Source organism: Nannobrachium achirus (genome assembly GCF_963921795.1).
Source record: "Nannobrachium achirus genome assembly, chromosome: 9".
In the NCBI taxonomy this organism is placed as follows: Eukaryota; Metazoa; Chordata; class Actinopteri; order Myctophiformes; family Myctophidae; genus Nannobrachium; species Nannobrachium achirus.
In genome coordinates, this window is record NC_137818.1 from 41935818 (window position 1) to 41957568 (window position 21751).

General features: G+C 40.2%; 1 protein-coding gene across 1 annotated transcript; it reads left to right on the plus strand.

Annotated features, from left to right (window-relative positions):
• Positions 1-663: 663 nt before the first annotated feature.
• On the plus strand, positions 664-19316 carry LOC308291765 (sodium-dependent lysophosphatidylcholine symporter 1-like; the record flags this gene model as incomplete). The annotated part of the gene is made up of 14 exons (XM_080733893.1): positions 664-714; positions 1505-1624; positions 1771-1895; positions 2753-2885; positions 3463-3541; positions 5575-5762; positions 9279-9369; positions 10578-10699; positions 10938-11021; positions 14441-14524; positions 15472-15584; positions 17744-17887; positions 18470-18652; positions 19193-19316. 14 exons carry the CDS (start codon positions 664-666, stop codon positions 19242-19244), a joined length of 1569 nt encoding a protein of 522 aa, XP_080590019.1. The 3' UTR covers positions 19245-19316.
• Between the last annotated feature and the right edge of the window lie 2435 nt (positions 19317-21751).

Genomic DNA, 21751 nt, shown 5'->3' on the forward strand with positions numbered 1-21751 from the left:
AATTTCAGCAATTAGTAAAAAAAAAAGTAGGCGTAGTCCTAGAAATTGATTTGATAGCTGAAGCAATGTAAAGTAATAGCTTAATAACCATTCACATTAAGTGAATATGAATATATCTGTATGATATAGCCTAGTAAGCCTACCAAATCCAGGAGAAAAGACAATCATCAGAGACAGTCATCACATCGCACATGCACAGTTTAACTCGGACACGTGTTGCCACGGAAATCCCCCAATCCAGGAGGAGAAATAACAATTCAGGACTCAGGAGCACCGCTGGAGATGGGGTCGAAATTCAGGAGGCTGAGTCCTGCCGGATTCAGGAGGAGTTGTCATTTGTCAACCCAGGCAACCCTGGCCTAATTGGTTACATCTGTCGATGTGTGTGTTGTGTATGGCTGTATCAGTGTATCTGTATAATGCAATTACAGCATACAGTAGGCGGGCTAGACGGGATCGACCCGTCAACCAGACTATTTCTACGGGTATTGCGGAAAGCCTGGTGGTGACGGTTATTTCACACATGCATGAATGCAGAACGCGGGTTGGCTGGTCGATGTGAGGAAGGAAATACCTCGGAACCTTGCCATGGATGGGGAGAAACAAACACCCTGCTGAAGTGACAGGGTTTGTTTGAAGAAGATGAGTGTGCATAGCAGGACCATGGCGGATGTCAAATCTCCGCTGCGTAAAAGGGGATCTGCCCATACTTCAGTAAGTGTATCCTACATAACTTGCAACCACGCGTATCTAACTTGGATGTAAACTTTCTGTGTAAACGAAATGTTCATCGTTCATACAAGACCTCAAGCTTTGGTAACTGTCAAATGCCTTAAGATTAGTGGTTCTCAAAGTGGGGTCCGCGGACCCCCAGGGGTCCTTGAGGGAGTTCCAGGGGTCCCCAGCTAATGATAGCTAGAAACCAAATGGACCCTTATCCTAACGGGTCCATTTGGTTCCATTTGTACACTCTGAGTTAAATTAACATTGATTTTACTATATAAATGGGGGTCTCAGAGATAGAAATGCCATTAAATGTGGTCCATAGCCTAATGTCGCATGTCAGACTGGGGGTCATTGATGGCTGAGAATCACTGCTACTGTATAGCTGTAAAAAAAAAAATCTTCTCTTATGGGGGTCCTTGGCATATCTTTTCAAATGGGGGTCCACGGTCTAATAAGTGTCAGACCTGGGGGTCCTTGACATGAAAAAGTTTGAGAACCACTGCCTTAAATGACTGCCCGTTTGACACTGAATGCAATTTGTTTTATTTTGAATACGGTAGTCTAATTTTATTATCTGTTAATAGCTTACAAGTCCATCAAGTTATTTGTCAATATTATACTTGGCAGTCATGCTCAGCTAAATGCGTTTGTTCCTAATTAGTTAGTAGTCCGCTCAGAAATGGAAATAATGTCATAGCCAATAAATAACAGGAAATAACAGATTTCTGTAAATAAAGGCAAAGGCTATCAATCAAGAATATTTTCTGTCATTATACAGAAAGACAAAGGTATCCCTCTGTGCAGGAAGATCAGCTATGCAGTGGGTGGCATGCCCTACCAAATGACCCAGACTGCCAAGGGATTCTTTTTGCAAATCTTTCTGTTGGATGTGGTACAGGTCAGTGTTCCATTTCAGCTAATTTGATGTCATGCTTGTGCAATATATAATAAGCATATTAGGCACAGCCTAGGGCACATAAACAGTTACACACAATACACAGCTGATATATTTTCTTGGATTTTACAATCTTCTTCTCTGTCTAGATGGGTCCATTCTATGCCTCTCTCATCTTGTTTGTGGGACGAGCTTGGGATGCCATCACAGACCCTATCATTGGATACTTGGTCAGTAAGAGTGGCAGGACACGATTTGGCAAACTTATCCCATGGTGAGTAGTTGAACAGGGGGACACTTGTTTTCTCATTGCTCATTGTCAGTGGTGGAAGAAGTACTCACATTTTGTACTTAAGTAAAATAAATACTCTGTTAGGGTGCCCTCACACCAAAGTACCTATGAGAGTGGAATCCGTGTTCCGCCAATGCATTCCAATGAGAGTGAAGCGGTTTCATGCCAGCAGAGGATTTCTGCAAAAAACGCTCCCTTCTCATTGAAATGCGGATTCCACTGTCATAGGTATTTTGCTGTGAGGGCACCCTTACAAATAAAAGTCTTTAAAAAATGTATTTGAGTATAAAGTACAAAAGTATTCTCATTAAAATATACAAGTACTGAAAGTAAAAGTAGGCTACTCACTAAGCAGAATGTCCCATTGCACAAGTTTCCAAATGTATAAAAATGCTTTGAAAATAGCAGATTTACAAGCTCAAACGTGTTGATTCATTGTGAGCTTGTAGATAGGCTATTTTCAAAATAGCCAAAGTTTAAATAGAGCTGAAGTGGTTAGTTTAATTTGTTTTGTAATAATAATCCAAATCTACAAAGTAACTAGCCTATTAACTAAAGTTTTCTAAAAACTGTTGACTGTTGAGGAAAAAGTGCAATATTTGACTCTGCGATTTTTTTCACACATTTGGCGTGATGAGCCACACGCTGAGGAATGCTCACGCTGAAACGTGTCTGTGTATGGTTGCTGCTTTTGGGTCCTGGTGATCTTTTGATTTTGTTGAATTATTCTTTAACTGCACACCCGGTAAAAGACTGTTTTTGCATTTACTTTTCAGTAACATTGTCCTATCAATCATGGCTTCACATGTCTAACATGTTCTAGCTACTCCCTCCTCCAGGACCGTGTTCGCTACGCCATTGGCTCTGGTCTCTTACATCATGATGTGGTTCGTGCCACAGACCTCCATGTCTTCAGCCTTTAGTTTCACCTGGTTCCTCATCTGGACATGCCTCTTTGATTTGTTCATGAGTGTAAGTCATCAATATTCTTTCTAACTGTGGCGTTGTATCCAGACACAATGCATTGGTTGAAGTTGCTTATCGTCGTTGTCGGGTGGAAACCTTGTGTCTCCAAGTTTCAAATTTGTACGTTCTTTCGCAAAGTAAAGCCCTGCTTCATCATACAAGGCTGTCGCACAAAAGTAGTGAAAACAGCAGATCTACAAGCACACAACGCCTGGCGGTGCGAGGCGTTGTGTGCTTGTAGATCGGCTGTTTTCACTAGTTTAAATCATTTTTAAAATAATAAATGCAAAACGAGCGGTTTTGGACATACAAGGTTTTCATCGGACAACAGCGTTATGTTGCTTTTGGAAAATAATAAGTACATAAATATAAACTGTGGTCCTACTATTCGTATTATAAACGTGTTAAACTGCCTTTGTTGTAGGCTAATTATATTTACAGTAGGCTACACGCACGCACACACGCACGCACGCACGCACGCACGCACGCACACACACACACACACACACACACACACACACACACACACACACACACACACACCAGAAGGATGTGCTTAAAATGTCTCTTTTATTCTGTTTAGTGCTACAATATTCCCTACTCATCCTTGAACATGTTCCTGGGAGGAGACCAGAAAGACAGAGACTCAGCCACAGCATACAGTAAGAATGAAGATCTGCAGTGCACAGTATCATCATCATTATCGTCGTCGTCAAGCACATTGATTGATACACAAATGTACGCACAAACGTTTTGTTCTCATACCTGCATGTGCCATGGGATATAACAAATACAACCCCGGATCCTGAACTGTATTTAAAGTAGATCGTTTTAGATGTTTTGTATGTACTGTAATCCAACTACAATTAGAAGACAGGAGCCCTGGGTAAAATAGAACGACTGGTCCTTTTTATTGATAACAAAAAAAGCAATGGAAATAGAAAAGTATTTGTTTCTTTCCTAACTCATTAAAATGCTGATCAGAGCAATAACACTGGCAACCGACTCCCCTGCTGGCTTCAGAGGCTGCCTGGGCTCCATCCTTTTGTTTGCTGCAAGCTTTTTTATTCATTCAACCTTTATTTAAATTCTCAGAGAGATCATTGAGGGAGACCCTCGTTTACAATGATGCAGAGATTACACACATACAAAACATAATAACAAAAAGGAAAAAACAATATTGTTGACATAAAGGCAATGAATAAACCTCCCAGCCTATGGAATAAACCCCTCGCCCGAGAGTGTGCGTGTGAGCACACTAAGTGTTTGAAATCTTGGATGAGGCCGCCGAAGGCGGACGAAATTCGAGTACCATACAAGGTGCAGTTATGAGTGTTGTAGCTGGCACCAGTAATAAACCTCAGAGCTGAGTGGTAAACTGAGTCCAGATCCTTTTCCTACAGAGCATGGGGAAACTAGTTTTATTTCTAAACAGGCAGCCAATCTTATGACAGAGTTTTACAACAAGGTTATCTGCTGTATGTAATCCTTAGAGAAGGAAATATTGACATATGTGAATCACACCTTCATAACTGCACACTGCACTTGGCATCACATTTTACTCCGCAAATAAAGCCGTGCATAACGTGTTAAGCACAGCAATAAAAAATAGCAGTTAAAGTAGTTAAAGCAAACAAACAAATGAACAAAATAAATGTCCTGCTAACCAGCTATGCATTCCACCTATCTGCACAAGGCTGTAGGAGCAAAAGCGTGCTCTCTTAGGTGTACAGAAAATAATTAAGTGGTCAATCCATGCAGCATTATTTTTCCAAAATAAACATCAACAACCCATACATTAACACTTTTTTAAGGCCTGTCCATAGTATCTCTGAAACCTCAGAAATGTTCGGTGAGTTGTGACTTTAAGACTGCAAATTTCCAATTCGGTGTAATGCTTTTCAGAAGTCGCGAGTGACGCCATTTTGTAGTATTTCTGCCGAATAGTCCGGTTTCGAAGAAAGTATGGGCAGGCCTTTACATCACGTCGCGATCGAAATTTAACACCGCAAGGGTACAGATAGAACCAAATGGAATAGTGGTCCATGAATTTGTACCACCCGCTGATATTAAACATAATCCTTGGAAATCATTTATGAACAGTTCAAATCAGTTTGCTTACAAGGGCTTGTGAATAGGTGTGTGTTGGCTTCATGGCTTGTGCTCTGTTCTGCTACTTGTTGTTGGGGGTGGAGCTGTGTGTGTGTGTGTGTGTGTGTGTGTGTGTGTGTGTGTGTGTGTGCGCGCGCGTGCGTGCGTGCGTGCGTGTTAGAGGAGTGTTCGTTCTCTTCACGCTCGTCGCAACAACCTCATTTTTTTTCAGCGTTTCCTGATTCAAATATATTCATTATTGGTCTGGTTGCCAATGCGCGACCCCAACGGCACCTTCTCACGAGCATCGGTTTCCTAAAACACAAATGTCTGTACTTGTCAGGGTTGATCACACGAGGGTTGGGTTAAATTGTGGTAATCAGACCTCATGTAGGCTATTAATGTCTTGGAAGTGTACTTTGATACTTTGTCTCTTAAAAAGTAACAACACCAAAGATACAGAGGAAATAACCGAGGAGAAAAAAAACCAAAATAAAATGGAAAGACAAAACGAAATAAAAAACTATTGCTACAAGTTGAAGTAAAAAATTAAAAAAGCAGCTGTGATCTTTACATGTGTCATATTGTGTCTCTCAACATCCAGGATTGGTGGTGGAGATGTTTGCAGTGTTGGCTGGGGCAATAATTCAAGGTCAGATAGTAGGAGTGTACCATGCTAAGAAAGAACAGGCCTGCAGTCTTCTAAACTACAGTGATGTCTCCCTCCTAAACCTCTCCTCTCCTGCCCTCCAAAATGTAACTTCATCCCTCACTGACAGTCTTCAGCATATAGTAAGTCAAGTTTTTGAAGTGGCATACCATGCATTATACTCTTCCTACCAGTAAAATCGGGCCATGTCCACTGAGGCTTTTTTCCTGACTGGGGTTTACAAAAACACGGTTCTCCCCTAACGTATAAACAATTCAAAACATACACTGCGCTCAGGGGAAAACGTCTTGGTGGACACGGTCCCTTAGTGTATCTATGAAAGTGTAAAGATTGACCTAAATGGACTGTCAGGCCGGCACTTGCCCGGGAAATGCATCACGGAAATTCTAAGAACAGAGAAAGGCCAAAACAGAAAGGGACCTTTTCAAGATCATCAAACTTCCCACACTTGCTGATATGATAAATAAGGCCATCACACGCGTAGCACTTTTAATAACAAATGACACTACTCATCCTCTGTATCGCTACTTCAACCTCATGCCATCTGGGCAAAGATACAGAACGCTGAAGTGGTAAAAGGTTCGTTTTAGCAGGGATTTTGTCCCCTCAGCCATCGCTGCACATACAACTGCCTCGCCCCCATTGATGGGATGGTTTTCTGTGTACAGTGGGGACTTCATGATTACTTGTGCCCGTCAGAAAAGCGAGGCGCAAGTATTGTGTTCAGTTAGATGTTAGGCACAAAGGCACAAGTCTGCTCCTCGTCAGAGTGCAGTCTTGTTTGTCTTTGTGATATGTTGTTTTGTGTTATATTGTTGTGTTTGAACAAACTTGTGAAGACAAATATCCCTTCGGGGACAATAAAGATTATTATTGTATCTGTCAATATGGATTGTATTGTAAATATTCTTTCTACAGACTATGATACTCATCAACAAGTAACTGAAATTATACCCTCATCCCTTTTGGAAAGAATCAAGATTATTAAAATGAACGTTTTACCACGCTTCCTATTTTTATTTCAAAACCTGCCATTGTATATATCACCTACATGCCTTCATGTCTGGGAGGGTCTGATGAGAAAGTTTGTATGGGACGCAAAGAAGCCAATAGGGTTAAACACTTATGTTGCAATGATTTTTTCTCTTCAATGTCTCGCGTTGCCATGGTTACCATAGACTTCCATGTAATTGTGCAATTGTGTAAAAAGTGCACGCCCATGCCTAGATGATGCACCACGTGTGTAGATGCTGTTCACAGCTTTCAAACAAAAAAATCCGCTTGGAAATCCGTTCAGGCATTCATGATTTATGGGCCATTATGTTTTCTTCAGATGTAAACAAACATGGCTGCCATGTTTGAAAGAATGGGTTGGTATGGGGGTTAAACATGCAATTTCGCGATCGCGATCATGCCTAATACATTTCTGGAGGTAAAAAAAAAAAATTTGAAAAAAAGAAAAATTAGATTTTTTTTTTTTTTTTTTTCCCCAAAAACGGCCCAAACTCGGGAAACAAGGGGTTGGCACAGCGTTGGTATCAATACAAACTCGGGGAAACTCGGGGTTGGCACCAGATGTGTTAAAACACTGCAACAAAACAAAGACAGAGGTGGTCTGGCATTACCTAATCTAACCTATTACTACTATGCAGCACAGATTAAATCTATATTGATTTGGACGAATAATAAAATGAACCCTAAATGGAAGCTCATGGAAACTAAATCGGTTGGATCACTTAGTAGCCTACTTTGATATTTACAGCTTTCAATAAAGCACAGATTAAAACATTCAACCACTCTATACACAATACTTTTAAAATTTGGAAAACAATATGTAAAATAAGTAAACTCAAAGAACAAGAAACGACTTTGTTGAGAGAAATGTCACGTGACTCAGATTTCACTCCGAATACTATGGATCAAGTCTTTAAGATATGGGAAGGGAAAGGTCTCACAAGATTCTATCAAATGTACAAGGAAGAAGAGGTGGTCTCTTTTGAATATTTAGTAGATCAATATGGAATTTCTAGAAATCACTTTCATCGATATTTGCAAGTGAGGAGCTACCTAAAAGACCGCCTTAAAATCAGAACTCTTGGAAACCTTCACCCTCTCCTGAGATATATAATAAAATCACATCAAAGAAATGATTATAGAAATACAATTGGACAACTTTATCAAATATTTCAGGAAATCAAATCCGAAGATTTACTCCACATTAAGGATAAGTGGGATAAAGAACTGAGAATTACTATAAATGGAAATGAGTGGAATCAGAGTTTCAAAGACATTTTTAACTTCTTAAGATCACCTTTTTGGCAGGAATATGCCTGGAAAATCAATATAAGGTACTTCCAATCTAAACACCTCTGGCAATATCTAAGTACCACTCAAACTCCGGTTGCTGGAGGGAATGTGGGGAGAGCTATGCGGATCACACCCATATTTTTTTCACAACAAATATTTGGGAGAGTTTTAAATTTACAAAACCACAATATACTTCTGGGAACATGTCCCCAAGGTCTGCAGAGCAGAGAGTTATATCTCTTCTGGATTTTGAGAATTACAGCACTCAAACAAATATCAAGGGGTTGGAAAAGTTTGGAACCTCCCAGGGTGGATAAATGGTTGGACAAAGTGGAGGACATGTACTCTATGGAGAGGGTGACATATAGAATTAATGGTAAGGAAAACGTTTTTGAAAAGAGGTGGGCCGCGTATCTTTTAAGTAAGGATGGCATGCCCACATAACCCCTCTTTTTTTGTTTCGGTCCATTTTGTTTTGTGTTTTTGTTCAGACCAAGGGTGTTTTAGGCACGGACGTCAAACGAAAAAGCCTCTTTATTATTTTTTATTTTATTTTATGTATTCCTATTGTGTTGTTAACTCATACAGTGCCAAACGACCTTTTATTTTTTTAAAAAATAAAATATATATATATATTTTTTTTTTGGACCCCATTAAATCTAGTAAACATGATTTCAATCGCGATTTTGCATGTTCCACCCCCCATACAACCCCATCTTTCATACAGGGCAGCCATCTTTGCTTACATAATGTAAAACATAATGGCTATTATCTCAAGAATGCCTGAACGGATTTCCAATCTTTTTTTTTTGTTTGAAAGTTGCACTATAAATTTCATGGAAGTCTATGGAGATTTTCTGGCAATAATGCCACTCGAGGGCATATTTAATTGGCAGTAACTGAGTTAAGTAGGTGGTGTTTTTTTTTTTGTACGTGTTATGTAAAAAAGAAATAAGAGAAAAGAAAATAATCGCATCTATGGATATAAAATGTGAAATATGAAATGTAAAATTGAAATTATTTAATAAAAAGTATAAAAAAAAAACAATTAACTGAAATTGACATCAAAGGTTTGGACCATTACAGGTCTGTAAGTCTGAGTGGGTACTGGGTACAAATGAAACCAAATAGTTCCATTTGTACCCTCTTGTTATAGGGGCCCTTGACATTCTAACGTTTGAGAACCACTGTCTTATCCCCTTGCCTCAAATAACTCAACTAAATTAAATTCACCTACACTTTCTTCACCTCACCTAACCTCTATTTTGTCTTTGACCTAAGTATAACTTGTTTATAACAATGGCCATCAAACTGTGTGTCTTGTCTATCAGAGGAAGGCCTATGCTGTTGCTGCTCTGATCCAGACCAGCCTCTTCTTAATTTCCAGTCTTGTGCTCTTCTTGGGAGTCAAGGAGCAGAAGGGTGAGTTCATGTTTAAAAGGCTTTATAAAGACCCCCAAATTAATACAGATGTGGCCACAGAAATCCATCTGAAAATAGTGTTATTTAAAACAAATAGCAAATTCAAGCTCATAACGCGTTGCATTGCGAGACATTATGAGCTTGTAGATCGACTAGTAGAGGTTAAAGTTGTTGAACTGATTTTGATGCTATATTAAATAGTCTTGCTTGGGACCCCCTGGAAGCCACCTAAGGACCCCTGGGGGTCCCTGGACCCCACTTTGAGAATCACTCCTGGAGATATTTAAACAACATGATGTATGACTTATTTTACCATAAATTGAGTACCTCAAGCTACAGATTTCTTCAGCTTCTGGCATATAATACTGTATACACATACCTTACAATTTAACTTTTAAAACCAAGCATGAAATGTATGACAATGTACTGTATGATAATTCTCAAATCATCGATCAATCCTACTGTATTACTTAGACCTTTCTCCATGAGGGGAGCTGTCAAGAGGCAAGAATCATTTCCATGTTTTTTGCAAGGAACTGTTTTTATCCAACAGAGATACTGTAACTGGGTGTTTCCTGTAATTTGTTGCCTAAAACAACATTCCTCTGACATGACAAGTGTAACCATTTAACCACAAACATGTTTGAAAATAGAAGATCTACAAGCTCACAAAAGTGCAACGTGTTGTGAGTTTGTACATCTACTATTCGTTTTTAAAGATTATGTTGTTAATGACAACAATATTGATTGCTAGAAGGAAACATGAGTGCTGTTAATTCTTCAGTATTAAAGAGTCAGCATTACACAGTAAAATCTTAAAGGACCAGATCACCTCTGGGACAACCAGATCTTCTTTTATTGTTGTGTGGGACTCGATCAACACAATCCTGAGTTATGTTTTGTGTTCAATCTGTGTTTTTTGATATTTTAGTATTTCAGCCGATTTCAGCATGCTACAACTGGTCATATGCATCATATGACCAGTTGTAGCATGCTGAAATACTAACATATCTAAAAACACAGATTGAACACAAAAAATAATTCAGGATTGTGTTGATCGTGTCCCACACAACAATAAAATAAGATCTGGTTGTCCCAGAGGTGACCTGGTCCTTTAAGTGTAACTGGTCCATTGTAAGTCTAACACTGAGGATCTTACTGTGTAGGTTGTTTATGACCCCACTGTGTTGTGCTGGCCTCCGCTGCAGCTCCCCTCAGCACTCTGGGTAGGACACAGATGCCCTTCCTGACTGGCATGAGAAAGTTGGTGAGACACACACCTTATGTCAAGCTGGTGTTTGGCTTCCTCTTCTGCTCACTTGCATTTCAGGTAGGGGTTTGCTGTTGTGGCCGTGTCTGTATACTGCATATCAGTGATGACTAAATAATATCTGAATAACTCAAACTCAAATAGGTCAAATGAATCTTTGATAACTGTTGATGACCGGGTTGTTTGATCGTTGTTTCCATGACCACCTTTACTTATTCCTATGAATATATATTTATTTTTCCTTAAAGATACTGTCCTCCAACCCCTTTCCTCACCATGTGTGATATCTTGTTTATAGATGGCACAAGGGAATGCTGCACTTTTCCTCACCCACGCTGCAGGTCTGGGGCCGTACTTCCAGCACCTGTTACTTGTTTTGATGGTGAGTAGTCTACAGCCTACAGTGCATGCTGATCATTTGTCAATAAGGTTGCACGACACATGATTAGAAGAGTACTTTTCTCGTTCAGTCTTTCGCCCTGCGCACACAGTAGTCGGGCAGTGGCTCTGAGAAGGATACTGGGAGGTGTCAGGGAGAGATTGATTGATTGATTGATTGATTGATTGAAGAATTTATTAGAAGGTTGCATAGGAAAAAGTACAGTTTCATGACAGTACAAATCACTGGTGCAAGGTCAACTAAAAGGAGATCCTAGTAAGCTTTTCGGCTTATTTACACAGGAACCACTTTATTTATCTCATATAACATTGAAAGACAGACGGATACCTGGAACCTGGACGAATAGTAGAACCTGCATGTTACCGGTGATCACCTTCATTGATTTCCCAAAAGCTTTTGACACCATACACCAGGGGAAACTCGTGAACATTCTCCAGGCCTATGGTGTTCCTGAAAAGATGGTGCAGATGATAGTGGCAAGCTACAGTATAGTCAGACTCAGACCCACGATGGAGATACTTTCATGCATCCTACAGGGTGATACGCTGGCCCCTCTTCCTGTTTATTACGGTGATGACTGCTGAGCCATGTCTTGAGACTCGGGAGAGGAGACAGGGTTTCATACTGTGACCCGAGGAAGACTCAGCGAGTACATCCCATCAGGATCACCAACCTGGACTATGCAGATGACATTGCCTTAGTCACTGCAGAGAAAGGAAGTGAACTACTACTACTGAGTGCAGGAAGATCGGCCTCAAGCTCAATGCCAAGAAATTAATAGTAATGTCGACATTTAACACAGAAGATAGAACCATCGCTACTGCCAGCGGGATGGTGCTCGAGGTAGTTGAGGACAAATAGCCTATCTCAGTGCCTGGATTGCATTGACGGAATTGATTGCTTGAATATTTTATTAGACAGAAATGTAAAACAGCACGAGTACAGTCAAAACTCGTAGTCTAAAAGGATTACTCCAAAAAAAGTCCTTCCAGTCTTGTTTCCATTGGGGTCCTACTGTAGGTATTCATTTCAGCAACATATAAAGTATCACGAAAAACATTCAATATCATCACAAATATAAAACAATATATTGTACAGAGTAGGAAAAAAAGGGGGGAATAAATTATCTTAGGGGAGGGGGAGCTAGTCCAAACAGGCTGATAAACACAGCAGGGAGTGTACTATTTACTACCCATTAATTGTGTACAGGTGTTTGCCCAGTAGCATTTTGCATGTTATTTATTTATGTGTAGTCCTCTTTTCCCACAAACAAAATGAATAAATCTGCACACTTGACCCGATGAAGAGCCTTGACTCGAAACATAATTAAATTACATTGGAGCAGATTTGTGTGTAGCTTTATTCTTTTTCCTCATGATGCTTTCCAACTCAGCTCTTCAACCAAGTGATGTGTGTATTCTATTAGTTGTTGTCCTCTTTTCCCACCCCTTATGCAATCAGGGAAAACTGCTACATTAATTACTATACTCTGAATAAATTTGGGTCTTAATACAACAAAATGTATACGGTATGTTGGAGTAATAAAATATATTTAAATGCTATGCTACAAGATGCACACATTAAAGAGGCTGAAATGTGTGAATTAAAACAGAAACAAAGTGAATTCCTTTTCACACCAACATCACAGTATTTCTGCATTGATTTATTTTGACGTTTGAGTCACAAGGACCATCACCAAGGCCACCCAACTATGAAGTAAAGTAAAAGTGTTTAAATCTGCTCTGACATCACGCTCTGGCTTGGTGTCCCTTTTATGCCCATATTTGGAGATCGCTGATGTCATCACAAGTCACACTTGCAAATTAATTATGTGTTTGTCCGTTTTATGCCCATATATGGAGATCTCTGTCCGGATGTTATTAAGCGCATATCTGAGAATGCCCATATTTGGTAATGCCCATATATGGGCATGTTATGACATCACATTGCTGACTATCATGCAGGGGTCTCCATATATGGGTAACTGGTCCGATATACATCACTGGCCAGATGGCCAAGAATTGGCGTCGGCCTGAGGCGTCTTACTAGCTTTTAATGTTTTATTTCATGTTCTTTTTGTATGCAAATTGATTGATTCTTTACATAGCTGTTTATTTGCCTTTCCGCATCAATAAAATCTACAATGCAATTTTTATTAGCAAATAAACCAAAACAACAAAAAAGTAAGAACTATTTACAACTTGGCAGACATAAAAAAAATTATGAAACTAGAAAAATGTGCTCCTCTGGGAACAGGTCTCCCCCAGGCCTGGTACGTTATTGTGGGCCAGCAATTTTTGTAATTCAGTCATTAAACAGCCAGGTGGGTCACCATGAGAGGATTTAAAAAATTGGCGTGGAGGTTCTTCCTTCCCCTAGTTAGAATGTGCGTGCAGAGGTTTCATAATATGTGTGGAAAATAACACAGTGTGGCATGTTGTGCAAAAAGGCCACCCCTGCAAACTTTGGAAGCCAATCATAGCCATGTCGTGATGACATGACTACAGGTGACATGACTAAAGATGACATGACGACAGAGATAATGTGTATTGACTTGAGTGATACAAATCAGAGTAAAATAAAAAATGTGTTTTGCAAAAATCTGTTTCATGTTAACAGGCCGATTTGAAAAACCATTTGGTGGAGATTCTTCCATGGCCTACTGGGAGTGTGCGTACAAAGTTCCCCACCGATCGGTCCAGCAGTGCTTGTAGCATGTCATGTAAAACGAGCCCCTCCAACAAACATTGAAAGCCAACTGCTGGAATAGAATCAGAAAATGTGACAGATACAACTTGATCAAAATCTTTAGGAGTAATGTAACATTCTTTTTGCAAGAATCTGCCTCCTGGTGTGCTATAAAAGGCTGACGTGAGAAATTTCACTTCCAATTTCACCTCCAATGACGGACACGCAGACGGACAGGGGCGAAAACATAATCTCGGCCATGTCTTTGGCCTGGTGGAGACAATAACATAAAAGGACACAAAAGAATTAGAAATATAGAAATACTTTTTGTTTATTTTCAATGTTTTTTTTTTCTCCATATAACCTAACACCACCCTCAATATTAAACCAAAAGCAAAGAAAAGAACTCATGGACAGCTAAAACTAAAATATGCATTCTCAAATTAAGATGACCTGTAACAGCCTCTCCTGCCATTGACTAATTGTAGGACAGAATAGAGTAATCTGTGTAGTGTGTACAGAAGAATTATGCAATACTGTATGTACACACCACTTCATAATTTGCCGATCCAATAATATACGATGTCATTGCCACATATTGGGTGTTGAACGCTCACACTACAGACAGTTTCAAATTGTTTTATTGATGTGCAAGATGGTTTCACTGTACGATGTAAAGCAAGTTAGCGTATTGTCTCTGTTTGCTCCTTCAGACAGCAGCCACATTGTCAATCCCTCTGTGGCAGATTTTGCTGGGCAGGCTGGGCAAGAAGACCACACTCTTCATTGGCATGTCTGTGAGTTGATCAGAAGATGCATTCTACAGTACATCCTTAAGAAATCAAGCCTGCTTGGATCACAGTATAAGCTAAGTTATAAGATCCCTGGAGGGAAATTCAGGTTTCATAGCAGCAACGGTAGGCTATAATGTTGAAACACAGGAAAGGCACTGAGTAAAAGTGATACAATAGCAAGAGAGATAGTTAAGCTTAGCTTCTAGCTCTAAATATCTGCAATGGGCCATTGAATTACCATAGTCTATCAGCAAATATACTATATAGATAGATAGATAGATAGATAGATAGATACCTTTATTATCCCAAGGGGGAAAATCAGTTGCCGTTATAAGGTTATTTACAAAGTTACAGAGAAGTAAGAAAAAGATAAAAGAAAAACAAGAACAGAGTACAGTAAAGAGCAAGGTACACGAAGAGAGGGAATAAATAATATAAATATTTATACATATAGTGTCCTTAATCATAACTATCAAAATAGTACAGTGTCCAGATCAAAAGTGACCATAGCAGTCAATGCTAGTTAGTGCAACAAGTATCTCACTGTCATGTCAAACACAAGCAAAAATACCCAAAAACTACTAACACAACCTAATAGTGCAGTGTCAAAAAAGTCAGTGCGAAAAAGAAAAAAGAAACTCGAAAGGAAAAGAAACTAGAAAGGGTGTCACAGCCCGACGCACATGAGCACCCTCCCTGGAAGGTCCTTAGAGGTCAGAGTCAGTACAACTATAGTTCCGTCATCCTAGTTTAGGAAGGTAGTCCTCCACAGTCGACCATTGTGTGTTTCATTGTACAGTTTAAGAGCAGCCGGTACAAAAGACTTATATGTACAGTCTATCAATCTGCGTTGTCAATCAATAGAGTATAATGTGTGTGACTGAACTATTAGTACTATGTTGACATGTTAAAATGCTGGTGATGTTCTCTACTTCTTGTCCGTGTTTCAGATCTATATTCCAGTGCTGGTGGCTATGGTCTATGTTCATGGCAGTCTTCCTGTTTTCATCCCCTTGTCCATAACTGCAGGATGCAGTCTAGCAGTACTCTACTTGTTGCCCTGGTAAGTATGTTTGCATGCATTTCTCTGTGTTAAGGCTCAGTCGGTGAAGACCTTTGATTGAAGACTTTATTAGAAGTTTGCATAGGAAAAGGTACAGTTTCATGACGGTACAGTTCACTGGTACAAGGTCTACTAAAAGGAGACCTAAGAGTCGATATGTGTTGCCTTTGGTCTGTTCTTCCATAACTCTGCACCACTGGGTGATTTTAAATCAAGCAAGATGTCTTGGATTTTGTTGTCATAATCTGTTCAGTTTTTCCTTATTTTATGGAGATTGAAAATGTTTAGGCATGCACGTGTGTTATTAGGTGAAATCTCGATATTTCGACATCCCTCGACATCCCATTAGTCTGACTAAGGGTTAGGGTTAGGCTTAGGGTTAGGCATAGTTTACTGAGGTTAGGGTAAGGGTTAGGGTTAGCTTTAGGCATAGTAGCATTAACATTCACCAGGTAAGCATTCACCAGCGCCGGCAGGTTAGCATTCACCAGCGTCGGACGAATGTCACGTTGGACTATCGAATGTTGAAATAATAACGCTACACTCCTGCGTTATTGCGACCATACTGTAGGTCGCAGTTTAGTATGAAAACTGTCACCTCTTGTCTCCGTGTCACGTCTCTGCGTCATGCTCTGTTTGACGCTCTGACATCACTGAGATGTCAGGGGAACCACACTAACAGAATGCCCTTTATGTACTTATATGGAGATCCCTGATGTCATCAATATTAAGCCCATATCTAACAGGACTTCATATGAGAATGCCCAAATATGGAGGACAGACAGCCCATATCTTTGTGGCTGGTTCTACAGACAGTGATCTCCATATATGGGCATAAAAGGGATTGTATGTATGATGTCAGATGTCATAGACGTCATAGGACTTTCACATAACGAATAACTGAGTAAGCATGTTTGGGGCCTCACAGCATATCTCCATATACTGTACATGGATCTCCATATATGGGTATCAAGGGTTTCCATATATGGGTAACTGGTCCGATATACATCACTGGCCAGATGGCCAAGACCAGAGTCAGTGGAGAGAGAGTCCTGCCAATGAGGGGTCAGAAAATAACTGGTCATGTGACCCATGTGTCGGCTCCAGAGGACAAGTGGGCGATTATTTTCATGTTGTATACATGACAACTGTTTTAAAGTCTCAGTAATATTTACTTTATAGACAATCTAAAATAAATTGGTTTAAGAATATTAAAGCTGGGCTGTTGCCTTATCATAGCTATTCACTGGGTCATAACGTTGGTAACATACACAATAGCACCATCGAGTGGCAGAGTGAAAGTAAGGCAATGAACGGCATGTAGTTATCAGGAGACTGTCAGTTCTCAAGAGCTTGCCAACCAATTCTTGAGATATGTCTTCTTTCATTTGTCTGAATCGATTATTTCTATAAAGGTCACAGTCGTTAGAAAATGATGTTTGTTCATAACTTGAGCAGCTGCTCTCCACACAGTGGAGATAGGCAGGAAACAGGGAGTGACAAAGGTAATCGGGATCGGAAGGCAGCAAAGGTCATGGGGATCGGGATTCGAACCTGCGTTGCTCTGTCAGGCTAGAGCCTATATGTGGTACGCACCCCGATTGATTGATTGATTGTTTGTCAACAGTATGGCAGTCCAGTCAAAAAAGCTACGCTAAAAGGATAACACCAAAAACCGTGGGGGGGCTTGTTTCCATTGTGGTCCCTCTACTGTACAAGCTCACTATACTAAGCGTCGCGATGCAAGGCATTTTGAGTTTGCACATAGGCAATTTTCGCTACTTTAGAATGACGCTGTCATATGTCAAAGTATACATTTCCTGCCGGACAACGATATCCTGTAAGACTTTGTGAATCATTGGATGTATTTGACTAATCACACTGTTCCTTCTTGTCTTCAGCCCTTTTTATGTCTCTTATACTTCTACCCCTCTCTGTCTTAAATCTATTGCAGCATTTATCAACATTTTATTTCATTTCATTTTCCATCTATCTTTCTTAGTGATTGATATGTGCTTTTATGTTTAACCTTTTTCTTTTTAAGGCTATCTTGTTTTCTTTTTTTATGCAAAGCACACTTTTAATCGGTTTCCTTTTATATACTGTATCACTTTAGTGTAAAGAAAGGTGTTATTATTATTATAACTGTCTCGCTACAGGTCTATGCTTCCAGATGTGGTAGATGACTTCAAGGTGAAGAACCCAGATGATAAAGACCTGGAACCCATGTTCTTCTCCTGTTTTGTTTTCTTCAATAAGTTCGGAGGAGGGATGGCCCTAGGGATATCAACTCTGGTGCTACAGTGAGTTACAGTACCACATGCATATGCTGCAGTTCTCAGAAAGGATACTGCCCAGTGCACAAACACCCACGCACACACACGCACGCACGCGCACGCACACGCACACACACACACACACACACACACACACACACACACACACACACACACACACACATACAGTTTTAGGTAATAGGTAGATCGGACAGTGCCTGAGTTATGCCCCTCATGAATTAATAGATCATATTTTATTCCTAACCGATAACCAGCAGAGGGCACTATGTTATCTGTAAGAGATTGTGCACAGAAAAAACAACACCAAAATGATGAACTTTATCCCGAAAAACCTCTATCTTGATGAGAGTGGTCTCTTGTAGGATGACAATGCTTCCATCCACAAGGCACGAGAGGTCACTGAAAGTATGAAAATGTTTAAACCACCCATTTTTCTTGTTATAAAAAAACAATACCACTAAAGTATACCAAAATATATATTCCAACCATGTACATGTACATGTACATGGTTGGAATATATTGTAGGTGTAGGTGTATGATTTAACTTCTTTCTGTCAAACTCACTGTTGTCATCCTGAATTTCTTCAGTTTTGTTGGCTATACGCCCGGGGCATGCAGCCACTCGCCAGGAGTGAGCACTGCTCTTCGCATCCTGTTTGCCCCCGTGCCCATCGCTCTGCTTCTCATTGGAATGCTGGTCTTCTGTCTGTACCCCATCAATGAGAAGAGACGGCAGCAAATACAGAGAGATCTGCTCAAGGCAGTAGCACTGTGAGTAACCAATCTCTAACACTGGTGTCTCTATCCATCCTGGTAATCACGGTCTAAATATATTTCTTCATTCCAGAAATATGAAGAAAATATAATGCATCTACATGGCAGATTGTTGATAATCATATTCCGTTTCTCAACACACTACAGGATTTATTTTACAGTAGACTACTGCACAAGCTGAAAAGGGGGGGAATATATACAGTACAAACAGACATACATACAAGCTGTATATCGTCGTTGTCGGGTGGAAACCTTGTATGTCCAAAACCGTTGGTTTTGCATTTATCATTTTAAAAATGATTTAAACTAGTGAAAACAGCCGATCTACAAGCACACAACGCCTCGCGTTGCGAGGCGTTGTGTGCTTGTAGATCTGCTGTTTTCACTACTTTTGTGCAACGGCCTTGTATGGTGAAGCAGGGCTTTACTTTGCAAAAAAAACGTACAGATTTGAAACTTGGAGATACGAGGTTTCTGCCCGACAGCGACGATATGTGTATACTGTGTATAATAAATAAAGTATTTGTGTTTCACCAGGGAAGAAGACAGAAGGGTTGCCGTGGACTCAGAGGAGAATACACCACTGTAGTCTCTTAACTGGTACAGGAGTTGGACTGTTCTCTGGGTTTGAATGTTAACCCTATTTAATCATATCAGTGGAGTGGTGCAGCATGAATGAACAAAGGAAGACCATAGCAGCATATCATTGATCCAGGTGTGTTACCTGTTTAATACGCAGGTAGCGCAAATTTTTCAACCACAACTAATGATACGAGACAGAATTAGTTTGGGAACAGGCACCATGAGACAAATGACACAAATAATGTTTTCGTCATGTGGAATTGGAAATGTATTTGTCTCATCACCTGCGATGGTGAAGAAACCACAAATCATTTGACAAGACTTCTCCAGGCAAGAAAAATGAAGAAGGAACTGAAATCACAGGGCTACTAGGATACTACTGTTTTTTTTTTCTATACAGTATGTGTACCGAACATGAAACTTGATAAAATGCTGTCATCAGTATTTTAATTACTTTGTCTCATCAGCAACAAATGCACAGTGATGGTGAAGAAAGGGAACTTGGAAACTGTGAACTGAGAAGATAAAGAAGGAAATGAAATCTCAACCATGTGTACTAACACCGTACATGTAACTGGATCAAGTGCTGTCATCAGTGTTTTAAAAGTACCATAAATCATTTCTGTACTATTGTTTCATGTGCTCAAGTCTATCACATTTTCATAATTTATATTCATATTAAACTATTCACTTATTCTGTGTTTGCATACATTTAGGAGCCTATGATTAAAACTTCTATTACAGATTGTCCAAGGGCAGAAAGAACAGCAAAAGCAGATGCGATTCTTTTAGACAGTTGGGACCCTGCACAGAAAATTCCATTCCAATTCCATTTTGAATGAGCCTTGGGGTCCGGGGACCCCTTACTGCTCTGGGCCCCAGGTAGTTGTCTACTTTGCCTGTTAATAAAATGTACAACTGTACAGTATGAGGGGTATTTTTGATTCAGCTTCTGAAATTCAGGGCCAGACTCTGGAACCGTGGGTTTCAGTTAGCCCCCTAGGCCTGCTCCCAACAGGCCCGTTCAGGCAACCAGGTCGAATGCACACAACGCATACACTCTAGCACACACGTACGTACACACACACACACACGCACAGTCGCACACACACACACACACACACAACCTCCGCTCTCCTTCGGGACTGGCGGAGATAACAAACTTGAAAAGGGCCTCGACAGGAGGGTGCTTGCTTCTGTTCTTGACCTTTACGCGTACCTGTATCTCTCCTGTGTTTCACTCATGCTGTTGCTGCTGTGACACCTTCATTTCCTTCTGGGGATCAACAAAGGTTTATCTCATCTTATCTTCAACTTGCAGGCACTCGAAACTTGCGTGAGATAGGTAATCCAGTCCAGTAAATATCATTGTGTGGTTATTTCTGTCAAAGTCATGTTATCTCATTTTATTAAAAAGGTTATTTTCAGTTGGACAACATATTGGTTTGTGAATGAAATTCAAACGTCCCTTACTTGAAAACAGTGCAATTCAGCCAAGCAATTATTCAGGTACTTCTGTTTTGGTAATGTTTAATGAGGAGAACATTTATGAGTAAATGCTCTATATTTATGGACGATGTATACTATGAATGGACAATGACACTGTCACTGTATGGTCCTTTGACAAGAAATCTGAAATACGGAGCAAAGAACACAAGTAGCCGAAGGCAGTAAGGAAAGACCCTAAAAATAATAACAATTAGCTTGTGAATATATCACCCAGTTGCAACCATTAGGGAATAAATAGCAATACTTTAAAAGGGTTTGATCATCAACAACAGTTGTTAGTTAGGCCTCTTGAGAAGCAGAACCTTGTCAGACAACTTGTCCATGTAAGGAGAATATAGAACGGTCTGGGAGTAGCAACCCATTAGATCCAATTTGGCCTCTTGGAACCTGCTTCAGCCCAACTGTCATCAGGGGCGTCGCACCAAATTCCGGGCCCTGGGTACAAGGATTCACTGCGGGCCCCCCATGAATGTTCTTCATAGGGGGTAGGGGGTTTAACCCATTTAGACTGGGAACGCAATATCACACGTTATTTTGTGCTTTAACTATTGAAAAATAGCAGATGTACAAGCTCACAGCGTGGCACCGAGTGCCGCGCGGCGAGTTTGTAGATCTGCTAATTTTGAAAAATCGTGAAAAAGTCTTTGAAAAAACCTATGTTTCTATGTCAGTGGTGCTCAAACTTTCATGTGAAGGATCCCCAAAATGATATGTATTTGGCCACGGACCCCCATCTCAAAATATTTCGTTCCAGGGACCCCCCAGAAGCAAAATTTGAATTACAAATGTTGGCTTAAAAAATACACATATTCAAAGATTTGCACACATTTTCGCGACTTTTCAAAAATAGCAGATCTACAAGCTCGCAGCGCGGCACCGAGTGCCGCGCTGTGAGCTTGTATATCTGCTATTTTTCAAAAGTTAAAGCAGAAAATAATGAAGGCCCCTCCACCTTGGGCCCTAGTAACTCAGTCCCACTTTCCCCCCTCTTGTGACGCCCCTGAC